Genomic DNA, 21,950 nt, shown 5'->3' on the forward strand with positions numbered 1-21,950 from the left:
CGCTCAGCAGACCGGGGTCCAGAGCCTGGGACAATCAGCCGGCCGAGAGCGTCGAGAGCTGACCGAGCACCGCTGACGCTGCGTTTCAGTGCAAAACAGAAACCCTACCGCCCTCTCCGCCAAGCGCTAATCCGCCCCGGCAGAACGTATCCGCGCGGCTCCAGCCAGGTCCCTCGTGCCCCACGCCCGTCAGTCAATTTGGGTTTTGTAGTATCTCCGGCGCCGGGGAAAGATCAAAACCCAAAATACACGCGGTTCACAGACACATCGCTGCCCTCCCGGCTTTGGTCGAGGGCCTGTTGTCATATTTAAGTCCCCTCGATCCTTCTTCCCTTCTTTCCTTATCTTCATACCATCCTTCTCAAATCATTAATCCTCCTCAACTATCTCACACAGCAAAATGGTCCTCCCCGAACGCCCTTCGTCTGGCAAGCGCCGCGTTATCATCGTCGGTGCTGGTCTCGGTGGCCTTGCCTGCGCCATGGCAATGCACCACCAGGGATTCGAAGTCCTCATCTTTGAGAAGATCAAGAACTTCCTCCGCCTTGGCGACTCCCTTGGCCTCGGAGAGAATGCTCTCAAGCTGCTCAAGCGTTGGGGCATCTACGAGGAGATCATTGCCATCGGAAATAAGAACCCTAACATGAACATCCGACGCTGGGACGATGGCAAGATCCTTGCCGTCCAGCCGTTGATGGTAAGTCTTCACAATATCCTCAAACCACTATCTTTCCTGTTTTCTAACTTGTTCTAGGACATGGCTGGCTACATCGGTCACCGTGGTGACTACCACACAGCGTTCATCAACCGCGTCTTGGCTCTGGGAATGGAAATCAACATGGGTCACGAAGTCGAGAGCTTTGACGAGGAGAGCCCCAGTGTCACTCTTACCGACGGCCGTACTTTCTACGGAGACGTCATCGTCGGCGCTGACGGTATCAAGTCAAAGACCCGTGAGCTTGTCTTGGGCTTTACCGATGCTCCCAAGAGCTCTGGCTACGCCTGTTACCGCGCATACTTCAAGGGCGACATCCTCAAAGACATTCCCGAGTGCCAGCCTATCTTGGACCACGACTGCCTCAACATCTGGATCGGACCCGACATGCATCTCGTTCAGAACACTCTTCGCGACGGAGAGGAGTTCAACTGGATTCTCACTCACAAGGATGACACTGATATCAAAGAGAGTTGGTTCCAGCCTGGTGACATGGACGACGTGCGCAGGCTGCTCAAGGGTTGGGATCCCCTTGTTACCTCTGCTGTCAATGTCACTCCTTCCTGCCTTGACTGGAAGATCTGCTACAGAGCTCCTATTCCTACCTGGGTCAGCAAGAGCGGCAAGATCGTCTTGCTCGGTGACAGCTGCCACCCTCACTTGCCTACCAGTGCTCAGGGTGCCTCTCAGGCCACCGAGAGTTCAGCTGTCTTGGCTCTTTGCCTTAAGCTTGCTGGTCCTGGCAATGTTCCTTTGGCTACCCATGTCTATGAGCGTCTCCGATTTGACCGTGTCCGTCAGGCGCAGCTTTCTGGCGAGGATGTTCGCAACCGCTGGCACAACGCTTTGAAGGACCTAGATGGTGGAGAGGAGATTGACCCGGATGATGTCAAAATTAAGAACCGCTGGTTGTACACATACGATGCCGAGGAGGACACCATCAACCGCTGGGATGAGGTCAGCAAGGTCGTCAAGGCCGAGTTGGAAGCCGGCAAGATCTCACCCCTCTTTGGCGAGGATGGACCGCCACGCAAGTTGCTTGTTCGCGACGCCTACGGCAAGATCAAGTCGACCCCTCAGAACACAATTCCCTTGCCTTCCCTTTCTGTTTAAGTCTTTATCGCATATCATAGTCTAATTTTATTTGTCCGTTTTATCAAATTTGATACGTAGCGCGCTCAGTTTTGTGTAGGGTATATCAATTAAAATTTAATCACCTGACTTTAACTCTACTGTCACGCGTATAGTCTACCCCATTTTGAATTACAGTCCAGGCACGCTCTGCGCTGATGCACCAGTAAGATATTCTACTCGTACACTCTTATATTATTTTATTGTATAGTATGGAGAATATGTATTATATAATAAAGACAACAATGAAAAAAACCCTTTCTTATGAACAACCAAATATAAACACCAGTTTCCTTTATGCCTTTGCTTCCAAGGCAGCGATAGTCTCATTGTACACCTCGTAAGCATGCTTCTCAGCATCATGTCCTAGCAGCCACTCCTCACGAGGAAGTTTGATCTTCTCGGGCGTGTTTTTCAGATTGTCGAAGTCAGCCTTGTGCCACTTCTCTCTGGTAGACTCACCAGTCAACTGAGCAGCACGAACGCGTCCGTATCTGATGGCCTCGAATGCACGAATGGCCTCGGGAGCCTTCTGTTTTCCAGCAAGCTCAAGAGTGACGGCAATGGTAGCACCATCCTCCATAGCCTGACTAGCTCCCTGGATCGAAGTTGGAAGGAAAGGGTGAGCGGCGTCGCCAATCAAAGCAATGCGAGCCTTTGGTGAGACCCAGGTCGGCAGCGGATCACGGTAGACAAGCTTCCAGTCAACCAAGCTGTCTGGCGGCGTAGCATCAATGATAGCCTGAACAGCAGGCTCCCATCCCTCAAGCACCTTCCGCGCATCCTCAAGTTTTCCAGGGGTCGACCAGCTCTCCTCAATGTCGGCCTCGTCCTTGTGCGTGCAGACCCAGCTGAAATCCTTTCCTCCCTTGGTGGTAGCAGCGAGGAAATGAATATCGGGACCAAGCCAGCCGCAGTGGTAGTCACCGTTCTCGCACATGAACTTTGTCAACGGGTTTGTAGCGAGCTCACCAGCGGGGAACCAGGTGCGGAAAATAGCATATCCGGAAGACTTGGGCTTGTCGTCGTATCCAAGAACAATCTGGCGACCCTTTGATCGGACACCATCAGCGGCAAGGACAACATCGGCGCTAAATCTCTCGCCGTTGGCGACAACACCAGCCTCGGTGTCGGTCTCGAAGTAATCTGTGACACGGTGGCCGAGCTTGATGTCGACTCCGACCTCAATAGCATGGCGGTAGATAATCTCGTGCATCTCACCGCGATGGCCGTTGAAGTTCTTGCCATAGTACGGCTCCTTGTCCCAGTCTTGGTAAATGAGATCCTCGCCGAGGTAGTTCTTGAACAGCAAACCTTTGCTTTGAATGCAGATCTTGTCGAATTGCTCCTCAACGCCCGGCCAGCGCTTGAAGATGCGACCGGCGTTAGCGCCAAATGAGATGATGTCACCAAGAGCCTTCACCTCGGGAAACGACTCGAGAAGGGTGACCTGGTGTCCGTGGCGCTTGCACTCGATAGCAGCGGTGAGGCCAGCGAAGCCAGCGCCGACGATGAGAACGTGGACTTGATCTGTGACTGTCATGGTGGGTGGGGGAGTGGGGAGTGTTGCAGACGAGCTAGGAGTGAAACAAGAGCGGGAGTTGCTATTCCAGACCAGGAAGAGGAGCAGCTTATTTATTTGCCCGCAGCGCTGAAAGCCCACATCGTCAGACGGTCATCTTCCCCACAGACAGTGGATTCGGCGGTGGTCACGGCACTGACCCGCGCCGCACCCCGCAGTCCTGCGGAGATGCCAGGCGGGGTATTCTTAGGGTTTCGCCTTCGAGCGCGTCTGCGCTGGGATTTCACTGTGGGGCCTGGCACGAGCCCCACATTGCACCGTTCCAGCCTATTAAGTTATCCACATTACTTGTCCGTGGAGCTCATGATATAATAGAACTGCCACCGCCATCGCCCTCCACACCCCCTGCGATCTTCATCAGATACACCAAACTAGATCTCTACGATCTCCAGGCAGAGGCAGTCTTTCCATAATGATCGAAATCACCTTCCTCCATGTCGTCGCCGCCATTGTCGCCGTCCCCCTAGTCATTATCCTCCTCGATCTCCGCAGGGTCCTGCGCATGCCCCCAGGACCTTTCCCACTCCCGTTCATCGGCAACAAGTTGATCATCCCGCAATCCAAGCCATGGATCACTTTCCAGGAATGGTCCTACAAGTACGGACCTATCTTCACCATCTGGATCGGACGACGACCAACAGTCATCATCTCCGACCCCGTCATCGCGGCTGAGCTCATGGAGAAACGATCCACAAAATACTCATCCCGACCTCGATTCGTCACCATGGGCGAGCTATACAACAAGATGTCCACCATCCTCGTTCAGCCCTATGGCAAAGAGTGGACTATTCGTCGAAAACTTCTCCACCAGGCGCTGAACCCTTCTGCTTTGCGTCTCTACAAGCCCATCCAGACCGCCGAGGCCTCTCGTCTCTGCCATCAGCTTATCGAAAGCCCTGCAGACTACGAAATGCTCGTCGACCGATTCACGTCCGGAATCGTCTTTGCCGTTGCTTATGGCCATCGCATTGACTCGTTCGACGCCAAGGTCATCCGTCGCCGCCTCGAGTTCATGCAGTACATGTCTTCGCTCAACGTCCCCGGCGCCTACCTTGTCGAGTCGCTCCCCTTCCTCAAGTATATCCCGAATGTCCTCGCTCCTTGGAAGAAAACGATCGAGGAGAAGGGCTACGAGGAGGCGCGCGATAGCTTGGCTCTGTTTAACTCTGTTAGAACCGAGATGCAAGCTGCCGCGGCTAAAGGTGAAGAGGTTGCCGACTCTCTTGCCAAGCTGCTGATTACAATGAACGAGAAGGAGCCCATCCCTCTCTCCCAGCGTGATATTGCGTCTGTGCCGTCCAGTCTCTTTGGCGCAGGATCCGACACCACTGCGTCCACTATTTGCTCTTCTATTCTCGCAATGGTCACACACCCTGAGGCTCTGCGCGCTGCTCAAGCGGAGCTTGATGCTGTCATTGGACCTGACCGCTCGCCCACTTTCGACGACGAGCTCAAGCTTCCTTTCCTCAAGGCTTTCATGAAGGAGACTTTGAGATGGCGTCCGGTTGCTGTTCTGGGCGGTACTCCTCATTCATCATCGGAAGACGATGTTTACAACGGATACCTTATCCCCAAGAACACCACGATCCTCGGAAACTCATGGGCCATCAACTTGAACGAGAAATACTACCCCAACCCCCACCACTTCAACCCCAAGCGTTTCCTTGACGACGCCGTCGTGCCCAAGTATGCGTCTGAGAAGGATGATATGGAGAAGGGTGTTGCTCACCCCAACAGAGACGGCCACTCTTCTTTCGGCTGGGGTCGTCGCGTGTGCCCAGGTGCTGGTATCGCTTGGAACAATCTTTACATTGCGCTGGCAAAACTCATCTGGGGATTCGACATCATGCCTATTCCTGGTGTCAAGTACGATACTTTTGACTACACCGAGGGATTTAACAGCCGTCCTAATCACTTTGAGTGCATCATCAGACCCAGAAGCGAGCATCACAAGGAGGTTCTAGAGCGGGAGTATGAAGCCGCACTTGAAACTGTTATGAAGCTTCCTCCATTTGAATAAGCAGGAAGATGATATAAGTGGTGATTAGCATATAGCATTCAATATAGGGCATTATATTTATCAAGCATGGAGAAGACCGCTCAGAAATAGGATAAAAACTGCGCGACCACCATAGAATCCTACGCAGAGATAATGCGTGCTCACAAATCAATCACGGTCCAAGATCGATGTGAGCTTGTGACTCCACAAATCGCTCAATAAAATATATTTTGCTGTCGCCATTCAAAAGACTCAACTAATGACTACTGTACTCATAATGTAATCTTGACAATAAAAAACAAGTCGCATATGCATTACACAATATATCGGAATCCTCGTCCCATAGCATGCGCAATCTGAGGGAGCTCCTCCAGATTTTCATTCTCCAGCTTCTCGAGGAATCTGTTTTCTCGCTCAAGCATCAATCTGATGCCCCAAGCTACGATAGCCGTCACAATGCAGAATGCTGCGGTCGAAGCGCCACCCATCAAATATCGTGGTCCAGTCGAAGACGGGTAGAGGTAAGTACCGTAGATAGTCGCCGTGTTTCCGAGCATGTTACAGATAGCAACAACCGCGGAACGCTTGACACTAGGTCGCGGGAACGTGTTTGCAATCCAAGCCACAATGATCTCATATGCAGTAAACGCACCCATGGGCAGGAAAAACATGCCAACGAACCGAGCTGCGGTGTTCAAAGTCGCAACGACCAGAACGTTGCCAAACAGTGAGATGCCCATGAGAACAACAATATGGATCGATCGATCGTTGAACCGACCGGAGGTGTAAGTGGCAACAAGGGAAACGATGAATGTCAAAAACCATACCGGAGCAGTCAATAAGAGTGACTCAATATGACCGAAACCGAGGGAATTCACGATAGTAGGCAGGAAATACTGGAACGTCTGAGTAAGAAGAGACAGATGCTGGAAGAGAATAAAGATGTAGACTCGGTAGTCCTTGAAAGCCATCTTTAATCCATCCTTGAGAGTCACTGCTCCCAAATCTTCGGATTCGTGCATATCAATAGTGATACGCCAGTGAGCGTAGTTCAGGTCCTCTTCCGAAAGCCATTTGCATTTGGCGGAGGGGAAATCGGGAAGAAAGAACCTAGATGTAACTGTCAGTCAGTGGGTCTGACGTATCAAGAAAATGGCTCGAAGCAACTCACATTGAAGTAATGGCAACACCAACAGTGATGCTACCGTCGATGATGAACAGCCATCTCCAGCCCGCAATACCGTGCGTGCCGTTCATGTTTCCGAGGACACCCGCTCCAATCAGACCACCAAACATCTGAGCAATTGCGTTACCGCAGTAAAACCAAGCAATGCGATGCCCGATCTCTGCACGGGTGTACCAACTAGACATAAGCATCACCGCGCCAGGGAAAAAAGGGGCCTCGACAATTCCCAAGCAAAAGCGGCAGGCAACAAGACCACCGAAGCTACCGATAGTCGCTTGAAGTCCGGAAATGAGACCCCAGATAGACATGGCTGCACCAAGGAAGACGGATGGACGGACTCGGGTGATAAATAGGTTGGATGGCAATTGCATCAGTAAGTAGCCCTAAAGATAAAGTCAGATACAAGGAACTAGCATTCAAATACGCGTAAGCTGAGCGAGTGCCTACCACAAACAGGATACTGGTCGCCAAATTGTAGTCATTTCCCTTCATATTCAAATCTTCCTCAAGTGTTCCAAGACGCGCTTGGGCAAGATTACTGCGATCAAGGAAGTTAAGGAGATACATCAAGACAAGAAATGGAAGAAGCTTCATGTCGATCTTCCGGACGAGGCGCTTGTTCATGTATGCTCTCCACTCCTCGTCTCTCTGTTCGAACTGAAGAAAGGTCTCAAACTGGGCGTCCGAAACTCCCTTCATCCCCTGCTTTTTTTCAATGATGTACTCATCTGGTTTATCAGCCGTAGAGATGGGTACCATCACGTGGTTGCCATCAGTTTGCTCCTTTTCTGCCATGATGTATAGCAAGTAGTAGCGATGGGGTATCGGACTAACGACACAGTGGGATGTACAGAAATCAGACAGAGACAGGAGGCAGCATCTATGAGAAATATATATGGTGGGCAGCGTAATGCCATGTTTCCACCGGAGGGCAGCCGAGGACGGAAAATTACTCCAGACCGCCCCGCAGCTGGGGAAATCACAATGGCGTGGCCTGTGCAATGCGCGTCCACAAGCTATTGAGAACTTACCCCGCCATGCGATTATAGAGAGAGTTTGGGCTAGAACCCAGGGTATCGACCAAGCCGGCGCCAGAATGCGGAGAAGGCTCTGGTCTGACACCGGCGGATCTCCGAGCTGTCTCGGAGCAGCGCCGATATGGTGCAGACCGACATTCATGCGCAACCGTCAATGGGTGGGTACCACAGGGTTTGGACACCATTTCGTTCTTGTCACTCTGTGCGCATCTGCAAAACATCCTCATGATTATCGAATACTGTTGCCCTCGACTGTTTTATTATATGCTGTTGATCGTCTTTGGAGAGCGCTCCTTGCCAAGTACCAAATGGAACAAGGAACTCGTTCAAGCTTTCCAGTCCTCACCTTCCGTAACTTTAAATTCCGTACAAAAAGTCACGTGGGACTCCGCATTTTACAGCCCGCTCAAAAGTAGTCTCGTATAGCGAATATTTAGGGTGTTGCCGTTAAAATTGGAGAGCGAAAATGATTAAGTTACATAATCAAGAAAGCCTATACGATGATTATAAGGCCTCATGACACGGGAGGAATGATCTGACTCGGGGCTCGTTGCGCGACTCCCGGAGGATGCGCCGTACTTGACAGCTGCAACAAGCAGTATTACGCTCCCATCATTATCGTTACTGTATTTGTAAGGTGAAGAATTATCTTCCGCGATGCCGCTCACCACCATTCTCGGCCCGAGCCCGGAGGATGGAAGGGATCCGAGCGAGCATACTCACCCGACATTTATCCGACTTGATGTTCACAGCACTGCAGTTCGAATGCTGAGACTGAACTTCATCCGGCCCGATCTCAAAACGCTCGAGAGGCAAGGGCCTGCTGGACGGCGTCACTTGGTAGTTTTGGGCAATAAATAAATCATAGTTCTTTGAGATAAGGAGTGCAAGTTGGGGAGTAAGCGAGGGTTGAATTCAGGGCATTGTAATCGGGATGGTGAAGTTAGCAAAGTTTAAGCGCAGAGAGGAGTTGGGACTTTTCATCTATTGTGCTCTCGAGCATTGATAGCGGCCGTGTTGCTAAGAAGAGGTAATCCTATACACTCTTGGCATTGATATTCATCATACATCCATATGTGTCTTTCAGTCAAAATCCAGGATTGTGCACAAGCCCTTTGTGTAGACTGCAGACGTCCGTCCAGCCTGAGTGTGGAGACTAGGGACATTGAATTTAGCGGTGGAAAATCGGGGTGCGTATAACTTTAATAGTCTATTGTCTACGCCTACTTCTAGCTGCCACCAGCATTTGGCGGGCTAGAATCGGTTTATCATCCGCTGCGCACGGCGAATGCTTAACACTTTTCGGATTTGGGATCATCACGGGATAATGACTTGCTGATCAACAAATGGGATAATACGAGAGAATGTATTATAGCGATACACGCACAACATTTGAGAGCAGAAGAAACAATAAAACCTAAAACTCACCCACCGCCTTACCAAAGTATCCGACAGCAGGAATCTCCTTCAATCTTCCATTCGCAGTTCCGTCAATTCCAGCATCTGAGACCGTGTTTCCCCACCAGGTCAAACTCATTTGCTGGTACTGCAGGCCAGCAAAAATGACGATTGCCGCAAAGGCGACACCAGCGGTCAACGCAGAAGCAAGAATGTAGTTGTACTTTGTCCACCACGCAAGGTAGCGACGCTTGATATACCACATAAAAACCCAAGCAACGATGAATCCGGGAGTATAGTAAGAGACGTTGTATCCAGTACCCCAGATAGTGAAGCCCGAGACAATGATACAAGGGTGGAAATACTTCATCTGCTTGGGGAAGTAACGCCGCAATGCCCATCCAATAACACCGAGACCGGCACCGATCAAAAAGCAGTACTTGATCTCCGGATAGACATCGTTGAGAACTCGGTCAGGTCCAATGATACCGTACAAGACAGCTGCTGTGTAGATACCCTGAGAGTACGGGCAAGTGAACTTGTTGACCTGGGTAGAAGTGCAAACCTCTGGTAGTCCAAGCACGACATAAACGGCCGCAATAGTGACAAAAATCTGCACAATCACTGCAAAGACCTGTCCTCTGAAGACTGCTCTGGGGGGATCTTCATGTAATGAGCCATCTTGATGTCACCGATAAACGTCTCAGCCTGAGCATCCGTGTTATATCCATATAGACGAGAGATGACATTACCCATGCCATTTCCAGGGATAATATATCCGCAAATCAAGCTCGCAAGCTCGCCCATTTCCAGCATGTATCCAGTGACTGCGTAGATGATAGAAGTTGGGATCAGGAGAGCAATTCCCATTGCAATGATCACAATGACCACCCATACCGGGGTATCAGTAGGGTAGACCGCAACACCGATAATACCAAACACGAAGGAAATAATCAAAACACTGATAAACCACCAGTCTGGAACTTCGGGATACTTGCGCATCTCGCGGGTAAAAGGATCGTTGAAACCCTCATACACAGACTCTTCGTTCGCAGACACAAGCTCCTTCCAGCTTCGCGGAATTCTGAACATGTCTTTCCGGAAGCTGTGCTTCACAAACATTTTAAGAGTTCTCCACTCAGTGAGGAAAGTAAACACAAACGAAACTGTGTACGTCACATATGTACCTCCGTAAAGAATCAAGTGGCCAGCAGTGATATATGGAGGTGAGTACTGCTTATACTTTTCAATATCGAATCGACCATTGGTAATAACCCGAGAAGTGTTATACTTCACACCGGTGTTGTCATAGGTCGATGAAGTATTGATTGGCAAGTAGGCAGTATCTTTGTAGTTGGTCCAATACATGATCAAGATGACAAAAGCTGAGATAATCACACCGATGTACTGATTCGCGACTGCAAAGAAAGGTCGGACGAGTGGATTATTCTTCTTGATCACTGCCCAATCAAAGGTAGAGATCGGATTGAATCCTAGACCGAGGGTAGAGCCAGTGATAATTGCAAGTTTCAGATTCTGAGGCGATATCCATGTCATCCAATTGAAGGTCGAAAGAGCAGTGAAAATAAAATCCGGGAAGAAGAAATAGACAAACGAAGCCACAAGAACGAGATAGAAAAACTTGATCTTAGGCATGGTCCATCCATTAATAGACTGCTGCTTTTCCTTTCCAAGGAGAGCTTGATTGAGCATGATAGTTGGCAGGATAGTGGGCCAGACGGCGTTAACGGGATAGATTACCCATCTTCTGAGCACACCAGCCATTCCCAGACCAAAAAGCTGAGTGGAAGCGTTCATGAGAAGCATGAATCCAAAGTTGACCCAGTTGCTTCCAAAGAAGATATCGAGCTTAATGACCATGATATAGTTGATCAAGTTACTGTAGTGACCACCAGCATTCAAAATAATAGTGGCAAACATTTGCTCCTTAGCCGACCAGGGTCCCGGGTTCAACTCGTACGTCTTACCAAAAAGACGAATTTTCCAGTTAGGAAGGCGCTCGGCCATCTTTCCGCAAGGATACAGAAGAATCTGCATAACAGTCGACGAGATGTCGATGGAAGGCTGTCTGGGTTGACCTAGCGTTTCGTTGACAAACGCGCCGACGATGACCCAACAGAAACCGAGAAAATAAGAACGGATTGTCTCGACCGGAATACTGGGATCGTCAAACGGTGCGGTACAAGATCGCACCTCTGGATAAGGCGAGTGATATTTGACAAGACTCGCTTCCAATCGAATATCAATCTCATAAGCTTCTTCGCCAAGTCCATACGCCATGGGACCCTGAAGGAGGAGTTTCATTTTGTCCAAAGTCTCTTCAGGGAAGTTGTAGTCGTTGTCATGTAATTCCACGGAGTCGGTGATGATTTGCTTTGCTTCCTCCAAAGTCATTGTAGCAACAGCGTCGAATATATAGCTCTCTCCTCCTTCGCCAATGATATCCTCAGCATCGCCCGACGAGACCAAGCGCTCAAGGATGCGCTCGCGATCAACAACAAACGCAGGATTGATGTCAACGTTGCTTTGCACTTTCTCATTATAGTCCGAGTTGTCGTACACTGAGCTGGACGAGAAGACTACCTCGCTTTTTTTCTCCATGATGGTATTGTCAGACTTATCTGCAAACGACTTGTTAGCTGACCGTGACATTAAATCTGGATATATCTGACTTGCTTAATATTACCTTTCTCCGTATGAGTCTCTAGATATCGAAAACCGGGATTGAGTAGGTGCAGTTGATATGAGAGGCAGTTTCTCTATGTCAACACTCTTGACTGAAGTCAAACAGGGCAGCTGATTCAATAACCCTGTACTCTGTACTGACATCCGAGGGTTTGCATCAGAAGGTGGGGAGAGGTCGACATATACATCCTGACAGTTAATATCTAGTGGCAGAACTTATCGCAGTCGCGGGCCTATCAAGCTGCCTGCTGTAACAGGACCAATCGATAGGCAGGCTTGGTAAGAAATTATCCCTCTAGCCAAGACCCGGGGATTTGCAGGAGAATTGCTTTATTGGTCACCCGTGGAAAAAAGGCTTTCTGCGGTGCGATAGTCAATCTGACGCACTCGTCCTTGATTCTGCTGGATCTTGTCGACGATGATTAGTGATCATCATCGTAAGACCTCATTATAATCTTGGACTCCGTCCTTTAACGGGGTGCAGTATCAATCAGTCATGAGATAGTCTTATCGGAGCAGGGAAGCCTACAAGGGCTAGGCGCGCCAAGACTTGGCTAAGGCATGAGATAGCTGATAAGACTACAGCAAAGATAAAGGGTATCTAGAGAATCAACGTGTAGTCGTTCCGACTGCTCAAAATCAAGCAGAATTTCTGGGAGCGAAAGACTGCCATCATATTGCATAGCGCGGGTTGGTCCCCGTTGTTGTGCCATCTCCTGTCGATTATAATACACAATGCTCTGTGCGGGTGCTTGAGCTTTACACTTATCTCGGGCCCTAAGCTTGGACGCACAGTGTGCCCCTGACCTGTGGGGGACCATTTGGTCACGAGACACTATAGCCGCCAGGAAGGTACTCTATAGTTCTCCCCCTGCTTGAGATGGAGCATATGTAGGTAGGTAGCATATTACCGTACGAATACGTTATAGATAGCCAGAACCAGGCTTAAGGAGCTAGATGTCTACGGCCCGTCGACGGGCGCTTAATATTGTAGCGGAAAGTTAACCGATAAGTTCCCCGCCTCTGAAAGGTTCCGAGTATCAACTCATAATTAAATAAACACTTCATCTTCTCCTGTGGCTCAAGCTGCTAAACTATCTATTCATCAGCAAGATGTCAGCAAGATCATCCACAACACATTCGACAAAGCGGTCGTTTTATATAGATGTAGTATGGTAACTTAGATAAAAACGCTTGTTTCAGCACTACTGTTGTTTACAACTCGAAGATATTCGTACCGTCATTCAAAGGAGATGAAGCCGCCCAGACTCGCTTATGCTCCGGCAGAAGGCAAGCGCGCCAAATTATTTTTTCCTCCCAGCATCCCAGCATGATGTTTATCATCAGCATCAACTTCCTATTCGTTGCATCGCCGTCAGCTGGATACTCTCCTGTTCTTGAGATCAGCATTCTTGATCATTTCAACAACAAAAATCCGCATATTTATCAATCAGGATGTAGTAGTTTATGTGAGATCACTGGCTGATCATTGACGGAGCAATAATACAGTAGAAACATGACTCGACTGCTTCTTTGTTCCTTATAGGTTCTTCCCCGCTACTCCCACGGCTGACCACTACAAATTCAATTTGAGTCTTCATAAAACTAGGATGAGTAACTTCCCGCAATCCGAGACATATGATGTAAAACGATGTTCTTTGGCTTCGAGGGCTTACTTTCGGTTTTGGTGTAGGGTTTATTCTTGGGACTCGTCCGCGCCATGATAATTTTAGTAGTTGTTTTCGCTCGCAGCTTTTCTTCAGGGTTTTGAGCAGCTCTCTACTTGCTCGATAACTTACTTATTTCCAACCGTCTTCCACAAAGTCAGCTCAGCAGCCAGTCAGTCAGGTCAGAGTAGGTCGCCTATCTTTGAACAAGGCACAAATGGCCAACACAATAAAAGGCCTCGCTTGTTCCATCTCTCCTCTTTCTTCCTCACCTCTCACTACTTTTACCTTCCTCCGCTCAGCGACCACCTTCCCCGTGTCTCTATCCCAAACACTGGAATGGCTGTAAGCAAGAAGAAAACACGTTCTCTTGTGCATCGCAACATGCTGCTGCGAGCTCCAAGCACGATAGCCGACCGAATCCGACACACACACACATGCCCTCCTCATTGCAAAGCAACTCAATGACCGAGAGAGGCAACGGACGTCACCCGTCTCGCAATAATGACGAACACTACGGTAACGAAACACAATGGAAAGAGCACATCGATGCATTTCATATTGACAGAAGTATTCCACTTCCTTTTTAAGTAGCCAGGAGGAGATGACGGCATCAGCAGAGAAGAAGCAGATTGGGATTTCCTAGCGACAATCGATCTCCAGACCTGAGCCGCATGCGCACTATCATGAACCTCTATCGGAAGTGTAATTGAAATTCGCGAGTAATAATATACAGGATGGATGATGGGGATGTACTGAGGAAGTGCTAGTACGTCATGGGATCTACGAGGTGTTTTCTACAGGAGAGGAGCGATTCAAAAAAAAAAAAAAAAGATAGACACTAGCAATCAAATGCGGTTCAGAGATGATCCCTAGTGACAACCCGTTGATGATAATATTGATGAAAAGCAAAAACGAAACTGAAAAGACTTGGAAAAGGGTCCGACGAGGACTTGAAAAGCGTGATATACGCGCGGGAAAATCAAGCGACAGAGCCCAGTGAGTGATTCGCCTCCAGCTCTGCGCGATTAGGTGATTGTTTCTTTTTTTTGGTATTTGGCGTGATCAAAGATAACCCTATTTCACAGAGAAAAGAGAGGGTATTCCGAGCCAGTACATTGCAGAGGCCATTGGTTTTAACGTCCATAGGCGACCGTACAGCAGGGAAGGTGGTGGTGCAGACAGACAGGTGGGTTACTTCTTGAGGCACATACCAACATGTGGTGCGATGAGATGACTTCAGCAAGGGCGCCTGTACAATGGGTATAAGACAGAAACGAGGAGGGGTAGACCACTTCTCTCATCGGATGTTGGGGTATTAGCCTGAACAGTAGTCGAAGTATAGGACTCTTCTGGTTCGTTCCAGGGTGAATAGATATGCTGCAGAAAGGGTGGACTAGAAAGTGCAACAAGGGTTAGTCGGGGAGTCACAGAGCAATGCTAACAAAGGTATATACATACGTCGGCCGCTATTATAGCGAAGCCTTGACCAGCGATTGAAAATCTTTATGAACAAAGCACGATCATAGGCAGTTAAAAACAGAAATCCGTAGGATGATCCGGTGCCTAGCTGGTCCTTATGTTGCCTTTTGTCGATACGAGAGGCGAAGTTGTCGTAGACAAAGTCGAGCCCGTGAAATATCAGGGCGTCGTTGAGGCGGATGCGAGAGAGATCCACGTTAAAGACCGGGGATTGTCTCTCTTCGGGGATCAAGTCGTCGTCGTCGTGGGCGGCGAAGCAAGTGCTGGGCTGAAGGCGTCCGTAGCCTCTCTCGGTCGTCGGATAGCCCGCAAAAGCAGAATTAAGCCGCGGTTGCGCGTATGTAGGGATATGTCGGCAGCGACGGTGCATGTGGAACGCAGCAGCAGTATGCGATGCACTGGAGGGGCGTGTTCCCCTCTGGCCGAGAACCATTGTTGAAAAAGCACGGGAAGGGTGGGTGTTGCTGAAGTTGTGGAAGTAGTGAGAGGTGAGGAAGAAGAGGAGAAGAGAGAGAGCGGCGGGAGAGCGGACTTTATATTTTCCATTGCCGCCTTGCTCAAACAAAGGCGGGCGGCCTTGTTGCTCGTAAGACGCGTTCCGAGGTCAACAAGGCTTTTGTCACATACGTTCAATAAATATCACGTGACTGTCTGTCACTGCAGTTCACAGCGTTGCCCTCTTTTATTAGAGTAGTGCTCATCTCTGTTCTCCTACCATTGGTATCAGCTCCCACAACTGGGAAAACCGAGATGGTCAACGATAATCGCTTGCATTTGTTCAGGGTTTTGTGTAGATATCTCTTTGTTCAATCTCCAATTGTCTTTACAAAACTCAGCTCAGATACAAGGCCGCCCTTGTTCGAACAAGGCACAAATGGTCAACACATAAGGCTTCGCTCATTCCATTCATCCCCTTTCCTCTTCACAACTCACTACTTCGTCACCTCAGCAGCCACCTTCCCCGTTTCCCTATCCCAAACAATGGCTGGCGGCAAGAAGAAAACACGATCTCTCGAGCATCACAACGTGCTGCTGCGAGCTTCAAGCACGATAGCCGACCGAATCCAACGCACACCTCCTCACTCGCTCTCTTTATCACAAAGTAACTCGATGGCCGAGAGAGGAGACAACGGACGTCATCCGCCCCGCGATCGCGACGAACACTACGACAGCGGAGCACAACGGAAAGATCACATCAAAGCTGGGCAACGGATGGATCGCAGGATCGAGTCCGGGTTTTTATTTCAGACTGCCTATGGTCGTGCTTTCTGGAAAAGATTTTCAGTCGCTGGTTCTCAAGGCTTCGCTGTATAGCAGCCAACGTCAAGAGAGAAGTAGTCCACCTCGACTGTATATCTGTCATATGCCATTGTACAAGATACCCTTGCTAACGTCATCTCATCGAACTAGATGCTGGTATCTGTTCAAAGAAGTAACGCTACTGTCTGTCTGCACCCTTCTCCCTGCTGTACGGGCGTCACTGAATGTTTAATCCTTGGCCTCTGCAAAGTACCAACTCGGAATAGCCTCCATCCTTCTCTGTGGATCAGCATTATCTTTTATCCCGCCGAAAACGAAAAAAGAGGTACCGACTCGCGCAGAGCTGGAGGCGAATCATAATTTCTCAGGCTCTGCCGCTTGTTTCTCGCGTGTGTAATAGCTCCTGACGTTCTCAATCGATTGATCGCTTCTTTCAGTCTCTAGATTTTTGGTTTTGCTATTCGTTTTGTCTTTTTATTCGAATTTTAAATATATCGGGAGTCAGTGGAGATCATCTCTCATGCCATTTGATTGCTGGTGGCTTCCTTCACCTTATCTATATATACTGTAGCCGTCTTTGTAGATCGCTGTATAATACCGCAGCATTTAATCGACGCCAGCCTTTGCTCTTATAAAAATCCATCAATACTCAATGACATTCTGAGAAGAGCTGCATGTCACAAGGTTTGTCACTGTGATTCCTTGTGTAGTTCTCTGCTCTGGAGCGCCATAAAATAATTCACTCTAGTGGTGTCCTCAGTGCTCAGCTCAAGATGCGAAATTAGCAAGTTGACATCGGCGTAATGGTTTCTAATATCAGAATTCATTTTAAGTTATTTACTCATAAGTACCGGTCTAAGTCTCCAGAAGTGCGCAAAGGAGTGCTTAAAGTCGCCAAAAGTTGAAGCAGTGGTGAGACTGGGATTGCTACAAGGCAAACCCTAATTATCTGAGACCATGTTCTCACTTCCCAGCAACTCTCTCTAGTTCAAGAACAGCTCGAACAGCGCGAGGTACCGTCGCAGCAATAATATATCGTGCATGATTTAATTCAAACAGCGAATCTAGCCTGTATGGATATATTGTTACCGGCTTTACGAATACAAGAGACTGGAAAGGAGGGTCCGGCGGCAAGGAGAATGACTATTTTGCTAGTTTCCGGTCAACAAGGCTTCGGCTTGCACAGCAATCACGGCCTTCCTTCCGTACCTGACGAAGCCACTCTTTGCTCTTTATTTTTAGCTACCATGTGCGGCCTCCTGCGTTGTTTGCTTGCTATGCCTGGTTATAAAATGTACGTCCCGCGCCCTTCTTTCGTTTCTTCTTCTCTCCCCCCTCATACCTTTCCTTTCGATCAGCACCTCGTTCCCAACCTCCGGCTCTCCCAAAGACTATGGCTTTTTCCGATCTTTACATTCAACAAGCTGCCTTGGTCTTTTCTTTTCTTCCACTTTTTTCGATCCTGTGCCGCCCACGGAAAGTCCACCAGCGTACGAACCTGTTCAAGGACGCGAAGTCATAGACCACTCGAACCCCTTGATCCGTTCGTTCGTTCGGCGGATTCCGCTCCCTCCCGGCTCACACAGCACGTTGGAGTCTTTTGAACTCCACCTCCCACTGGTCTTGAACGATTTTTTGAACCGTCAAAGATCTCTCACCCGACAGGCCTTGGAACGCATGGTCAACACGCCCTATCCCGAGCGGCTTTTGAGTAAGGAGGGCTGGCGCTTAACTCATGAAAACATGTCCACGGTCACCTTCTCGTCTCTGTCAACAAATACCAACGGTTCTTGCCCTTCGTTCGAATCCGTCCCTTCACTGCAGTGGCAGATGGTCGACTCAGCCTTCGCCAATTGGACTCTGCTTTGACGACCTTGATGCGCGACTACGAGCGTGTCAATCATCTCAGTCGCTGGTACTCCATCTATCTCACGATTGACCCCGACCACAGACAGATCAGACAAGAATGGGTCGACGCCGCTCTCCTACATCATCAATTATCTCTGCTTGGAAACACGCTCATGCGCGAAGATTGCGAGCGTTTCTTGGGCAGCCTTGCTAGAGTCGATCAAGTCGGCAACGGCTACAAGCTCAGTGTTATCGTCACCCCTTCATTGAACAAGTCATACTTTGAGGATGAGCTCGTCTGCCCTGAATATGCTGAGAGCGTTCCGGAACATGGATACCGAAGAACCCATGCCCACGGCGGCTTCACTGTGTTTTCGGATGCATTGGAGCGCTCCTTATCCCCCAACGATCATTACAATATGTTCCGGGTGTGCAGAGTGATAGTCTGGTTCAAAATTTTAACGCCAAGTCAGCGCAAAATGTTCCAGATGCTGTACGATGAGATGAGAGCTGTTTTCTACATTGTGCACCCAGAGCACGCGCCTCGGTCTTATGACCCGGAACATCAACAGACCCCAGTTGAAAATAACGAACAATTAGGCGCTGGCGGATCTCCTTTGTCTGTGAGCAGTCAGGTTAATCCAGCCAAGCGCGTCGCCGACACGGATGCAGATGCAGACCTGCGCCCAGTGAAACGACGACGATGCTTGTCTGGTAGCGAAGGAGACCACAGACGCTGCCCCTTTAGTTAATTCGATTCTGCGGAAGTTACAAGTAGTGATTGATCACGGGGATGGGTTTGGAGGATAACATCACATGGACGATCGCAACGAGTGTCGTCTCTAGCTCTTGTCGACCCGTCTGATCCTTTTGATTTCCGCGCGCTCACTCGTTTATCTGTTTTTTCTGTCTGTGTGTCTGTCTTTCTGTCGGCCTGTCTCAAGCATCTGCTGTCGGCATTGTATTATGGGGCGTTCTTGATTTTTGTATAATCATTGTTTTGTATCAAATATATTATCATCATTATTATTATTATACCTTATAGTAAACACTGCTCCAACAATCCCATGAGAACTGGGACTCACTACGTTCTCGAGATCTAGTAGGAAGAGCAGTTGATAGAGGAGTTATTGTTCATCGAAAGTAGCAGCAGACACATGGCGCGTCAAAGGAGTAGAAGCAAGCGACCAGCAGATTGTTGTGGACGCTCTGATCTCGGCTTTGACAAGTGCTAATCAGCGCTCTCGGAGAGTTTGGCGCAGCTTGACGCGTCTACCAGGGGTGTTGCTGAGAAGTGCGCAGCTAAATGCCGATAGGGTGAACGGTCGAAGGAGGGGTGAAGAAGCGTCAGTAAGGCGGGTTTGGAAGCGTAGGCATAAAGGCGAGTGTAGGGAGAGGTAGCGTCGGGTAGGTGTTGGATGAGTGTAGGCAGGCGAGCATTGTAAGCGTCGGGTAAGCGCAAGGGTGGAGGACAAGAAATAAATTCGAAAGCTCGACGACCAAAGAATAGCAGAAGAAAGTAGTTTAACGCTCCTTAAGGGCGTGGGCAACGTGGCATGACCTTCAACTTGGCGCGCTCTGTGGGACTCAGCCGGGAGTTTGCGATTTCGTTTGATCCTGGAATAGAAGGCGTAGACGTATGGGAACCGACGCATGGGAGGAGAAAAGACCGAAGCGTAAACGCGAGGGTATGAAGAGACAGTATCAGCGTCAACATCGACGAAGCGTAAGGGTGAAGGACGAAAGAAAGAAACGGAAACTTCGATCAGCTCGAGGCACTTACGAACACTGGCTCGGGAGGGAGGTTGGCACTCAGCAGGTGGGAACGACAAGAAGCGAGAAGTTAAGTTGCGATTTGACCAGACAAGAGCTAGGAAGCGTGAGTTGGACGGACCTGGAAGCATGGGAATAGGATCAAGAGTGAGGAGAGGAAGCGTAAGTGCGCAGGGTAAGCGTAAGGGTACAAACCAGACGACTATGGCAAAGGCGCGACTAACAGCACGCAACAGAGCAGAGCAGAGCCAGCGTTGGTAAGCTGAAGTACAGAAGACAAGAAACGAAAACAAAAGCGCGACAAACAAGTGTAGCGTCAGGGTAACGTGCTCAATGGGCATTGCCAACAAGTGTGCAGTAAGCGCAGTAAGGAGCTAAAGAGATCACTCGCGAGCTTTGGGAGGGTGGTGCAGGTGGGTAGCGTCAGTGTCAACGTCGAGGAAACGTAAACGAGGAAGAGAAACACGGAAACAGAAGAGCGACACACATCAAACAACAGCCGAAGAAGAAGACAAAGGGGACAGAAACACAAGAAAACAAAGCAGCGCGGTTAGGTGTTGAGGCGGCTCGGTTGACAAGCGTGCTCTACGCGTTCGACGAGTTCGGAATACTCTTGGGTTTGAAAGAGTGTGCGCGCTTGAGCTGGAGAGGTTGTCAGAAAGCGCGTCACACGAGGACACAGACTACTGAAAAAGACGAGCGTTTGAGTGGACTGGTATGGGAATCTGCAAGGAACGTTGTAGTGAAAAGGGAAGGAAGCGTAAGGGTTGAGACAAGGAAAAGTAGTGTGAGCGTCTGGTCATTGGACAAAGTGTGAAGTGCGTTGAAAGAAATGTAGCCAAATGCAGTGACGAGAGCTAAGAGCACATCAAGCGAGCAGGAACGATGAAGAAAATGAGTGGTATTACAAGAGCGTAGGCGTTCAGCAGATATGAATGAATGAGTAGTTGGAGCATACAAGCGTTGAACAATTCAGGAGAGGAGTGAGTAGATAGCACAGGTGTAGGCTGTGGAGGTTTCAAGGGAAGGCGGGTTTCTAGAAAGGCAAATCGAATAGCAAGGCTAGCGCGCTCACGCTACTGGGGCGTATATTATTATAAATAAATTCATTAACTATTCAAGATTTGACAAGGGAATGAAAAGGACTTGTATCTGGGGGACAGGGACAGTGAAATCAAAAACAGACTAATCTCCACGCAGCTGCAGTGCTGGAGGATGCATATGGGCGACTGTGGTGATGATGCTGATCAGCAGATTGAGGCGTTGAGGGGCAGTGTAGGCAAGAGTAATGAGAGATAGCGTTAGCGTTAGGTAAGGTCAAGAGCAGGAGACGAGCCCCATAAACAAAAGAAAGTAAAGGAGCAACAAAACAAAAAATACTCTCCGGTAAAGGTGGGGTCTGGCGTAAGAGCGATGAGCCAGGGTGAGGAAGCGGAAGACAGGTAAGAACTGGGAAGCGCGAAAACGAGGGGCGAAGAAAGCGGGAGAGTGCAGTGAAGTAGTTAAGCGCGATCAGGGGGAATCAGCCGGAGTTTGTGGATGTGTTCAGTCATGTGAGCTGGGACAGTCAACGACGGTAGACGTCGGAGAACGGAAGCGTAAGATGCAAGAAGGAGGAGAGTGAGAGAAGGCAGGGAGCGCGTCAGGGGAGGGTGGGGTGAGATGGGGATGGAAGCGTGGGTGTAGAGGCGAGAGTTGGGTAAGCGCAAGGGCGGGGCAGACAAAGGCGAGTGACTGTGTTTAGTCTTGTGAGTGAAGTTGCACTTTGGACGGTGGGGTGGGGAGAGTGAGAGCAAGAGCAGGAGCGAGTAAAGCAAGCGAAGGTCAAGGGAGCGGTGGCGTGAGGAAAGGCAATGTCAAGGAAGAGTGGAGAGAGACAGCATGGCGTCGATTGGGGAAGCGCAAAGGCGGGTCGTACTGAGGTTGTTGATAAGGACTTTGAAGAAGCGTGCGAGCGAGGGACCAAGAAGTGAGAGAAGCAGTGCCGCATCAAAGATCAAGAAGTGTAGGGGTAGAGGCGAGGACAAGGACAAGGAGAGGTGCGGGCAGGGCGCGGTAAGCTCAATAGCGGAAAAGGCGGGGAGGGCCTTCAGTCGTGTGAGGTTGCACTCTGAATGGTGGAGAGGGGAGGGTGAAGCAATAGCGAAAGCGAAAGCAAGGGCCAAG

General features: G+C 49.4%; 8 protein-coding genes across 8 annotated transcripts; 4 read left to right on the forward strand and 4 right to left on the reverse strand.

The window, feature by feature from the left end:
- The first annotated feature begins 275 nt into the window (after nucleotides 1-275).
- Nucleotides 276-1,873, forward strand: BZA70DRAFT_255678 (putative monooxygenase). The gene is made up of 2 exons (XM_064910786.1): nucleotides 276-697; nucleotides 755-1,873. Exons 1-2 carry the CDS (start codon nucleotides 401-403, stop codon nucleotides 1,826-1,828), a joined length of 1,371 nt encoding a protein of 456 aa, XP_064769997.1. The 5' UTR covers nucleotides 276-400; the 3' UTR covers nucleotides 1,829-1,873.
- A 163-nt stretch (nucleotides 1,874-2,036) lies between these two features.
- BZA70DRAFT_120164 (putative monooxygenase) lies at nucleotides 2,037-3,615 on the reverse strand. Its single transcript, XM_064909496.1, has one exon. It carries the CDS (start codon nucleotides 3,387-3,389, stop codon nucleotides 2,142-2,144), a length of 1,248 nt encoding a protein of 415 aa, XP_064769998.1. The 5' UTR covers nucleotides 3,390-3,615; the 3' UTR covers nucleotides 2,037-2,141.
- Nucleotides 3,480-5,594, forward strand: BZA70DRAFT_120152 (cytochrome P450). The gene has a single exon (XM_064909495.1). The coding sequence runs from the start codon at nucleotides 3,841-3,843 to the stop codon at nucleotides 5,446-5,448; it is 1,608 nt and encodes a 535-aa protein (XP_064769999.1). The 5' UTR covers nucleotides 3,480-3,840; the 3' UTR covers nucleotides 5,449-5,594.
- Nucleotides 5,595-5,741: 147 nt separating this feature from the next.
- Nucleotides 5,742-7,408, reverse strand: BZA70DRAFT_298862 (major facilitator superfamily domain-containing protein; the record flags this gene model as incomplete). Its single annotated transcript, XM_064914629.1, has 4 exons — nucleotides 5,742-6,537; nucleotides 6,599-6,996; nucleotides 7,061-7,270; nucleotides 7,370-7,408. The coding sequence occupies 4 exons, from the start codon at nucleotides 7,406-7,408 to the stop codon at nucleotides 5,742-5,744; spliced, it is 1,443 nt and encodes a 480-aa protein (XP_064770000.1).
- A 1,533-nt stretch (nucleotides 7,409-8,941) lies between these two features.
- BZA70DRAFT_303628 (putative oligopeptide transporter) lies at nucleotides 8,942-11,463 on the reverse strand (the record flags this gene model as incomplete). Its single annotated transcript, XM_064914755.1, has 2 exons — nucleotides 8,942-9,711; nucleotides 9,741-11,463. 2 exons carry the CDS (start codon nucleotides 11,461-11,463, stop codon nucleotides 9,068-9,070), a joined length of 2,367 nt encoding a protein of 788 aa, XP_064770001.1. The 3' UTR covers nucleotides 8,942-9,067.
- A 3,023-nt stretch (nucleotides 11,464-14,486) lies between these two features.
- Nucleotides 14,487-15,336, reverse strand: BZA70DRAFT_266360 (uncharacterized protein; the record flags this gene model as incomplete). Its single annotated transcript, XM_064911023.1, has 3 exons — nucleotides 14,487-14,498; nucleotides 14,636-14,673; nucleotides 14,883-15,336. The coding sequence occupies 3 exons, from the start codon at nucleotides 15,334-15,336 to the stop codon at nucleotides 14,487-14,489; spliced, it is 504 nt and encodes a 167-aa protein (XP_064770002.1).
- Nucleotides 15,337-15,884: 548 nt separating this feature from the next.
- Nucleotides 15,885-16,217, forward strand: BZA70DRAFT_266361 (uncharacterized protein; the record flags this gene model as incomplete). The annotated part of the gene is made up of 1 exon (XM_064911024.1): nucleotides 15,885-16,217. The coding sequence occupies one exon, from the start codon at nucleotides 15,885-15,887 to the stop codon at nucleotides 16,215-16,217; it is 333 nt and encodes a 110-aa protein (XP_064770003.1).
- Nucleotides 16,218-17,591: 1,374 nt separating this feature from the next.
- BZA70DRAFT_275457 (uncharacterized protein) lies at nucleotides 17,592-18,980 on the forward strand. Its single transcript, XM_064912158.1, has 3 exons — nucleotides 17,592-17,949; nucleotides 17,988-18,758; nucleotides 18,780-18,980. Exons 1-3 carry the CDS (start codon nucleotides 17,841-17,843, stop codon nucleotides 18,794-18,796), a joined length of 897 nt encoding a protein of 298 aa, XP_064770004.1. The 5' UTR covers nucleotides 17,592-17,840; the 3' UTR covers nucleotides 18,797-18,980.
- Nucleotides 18,981-21,950: the final 2,970 nt, after the last annotated feature.

Source organism: Myxozyma melibiosi, assembly GCF_037950935.1.
Source record: "Myxozyma melibiosi strain Phaff 52-87 chromosome Unknown BZA70scaffold_2, whole genome shotgun sequence".
Taxonomy (NCBI): domain Eukaryota; kingdom Fungi; phylum Ascomycota; class Lipomycetes; order Lipomycetales; family Lipomycetaceae; genus Myxozyma; species Myxozyma melibiosi.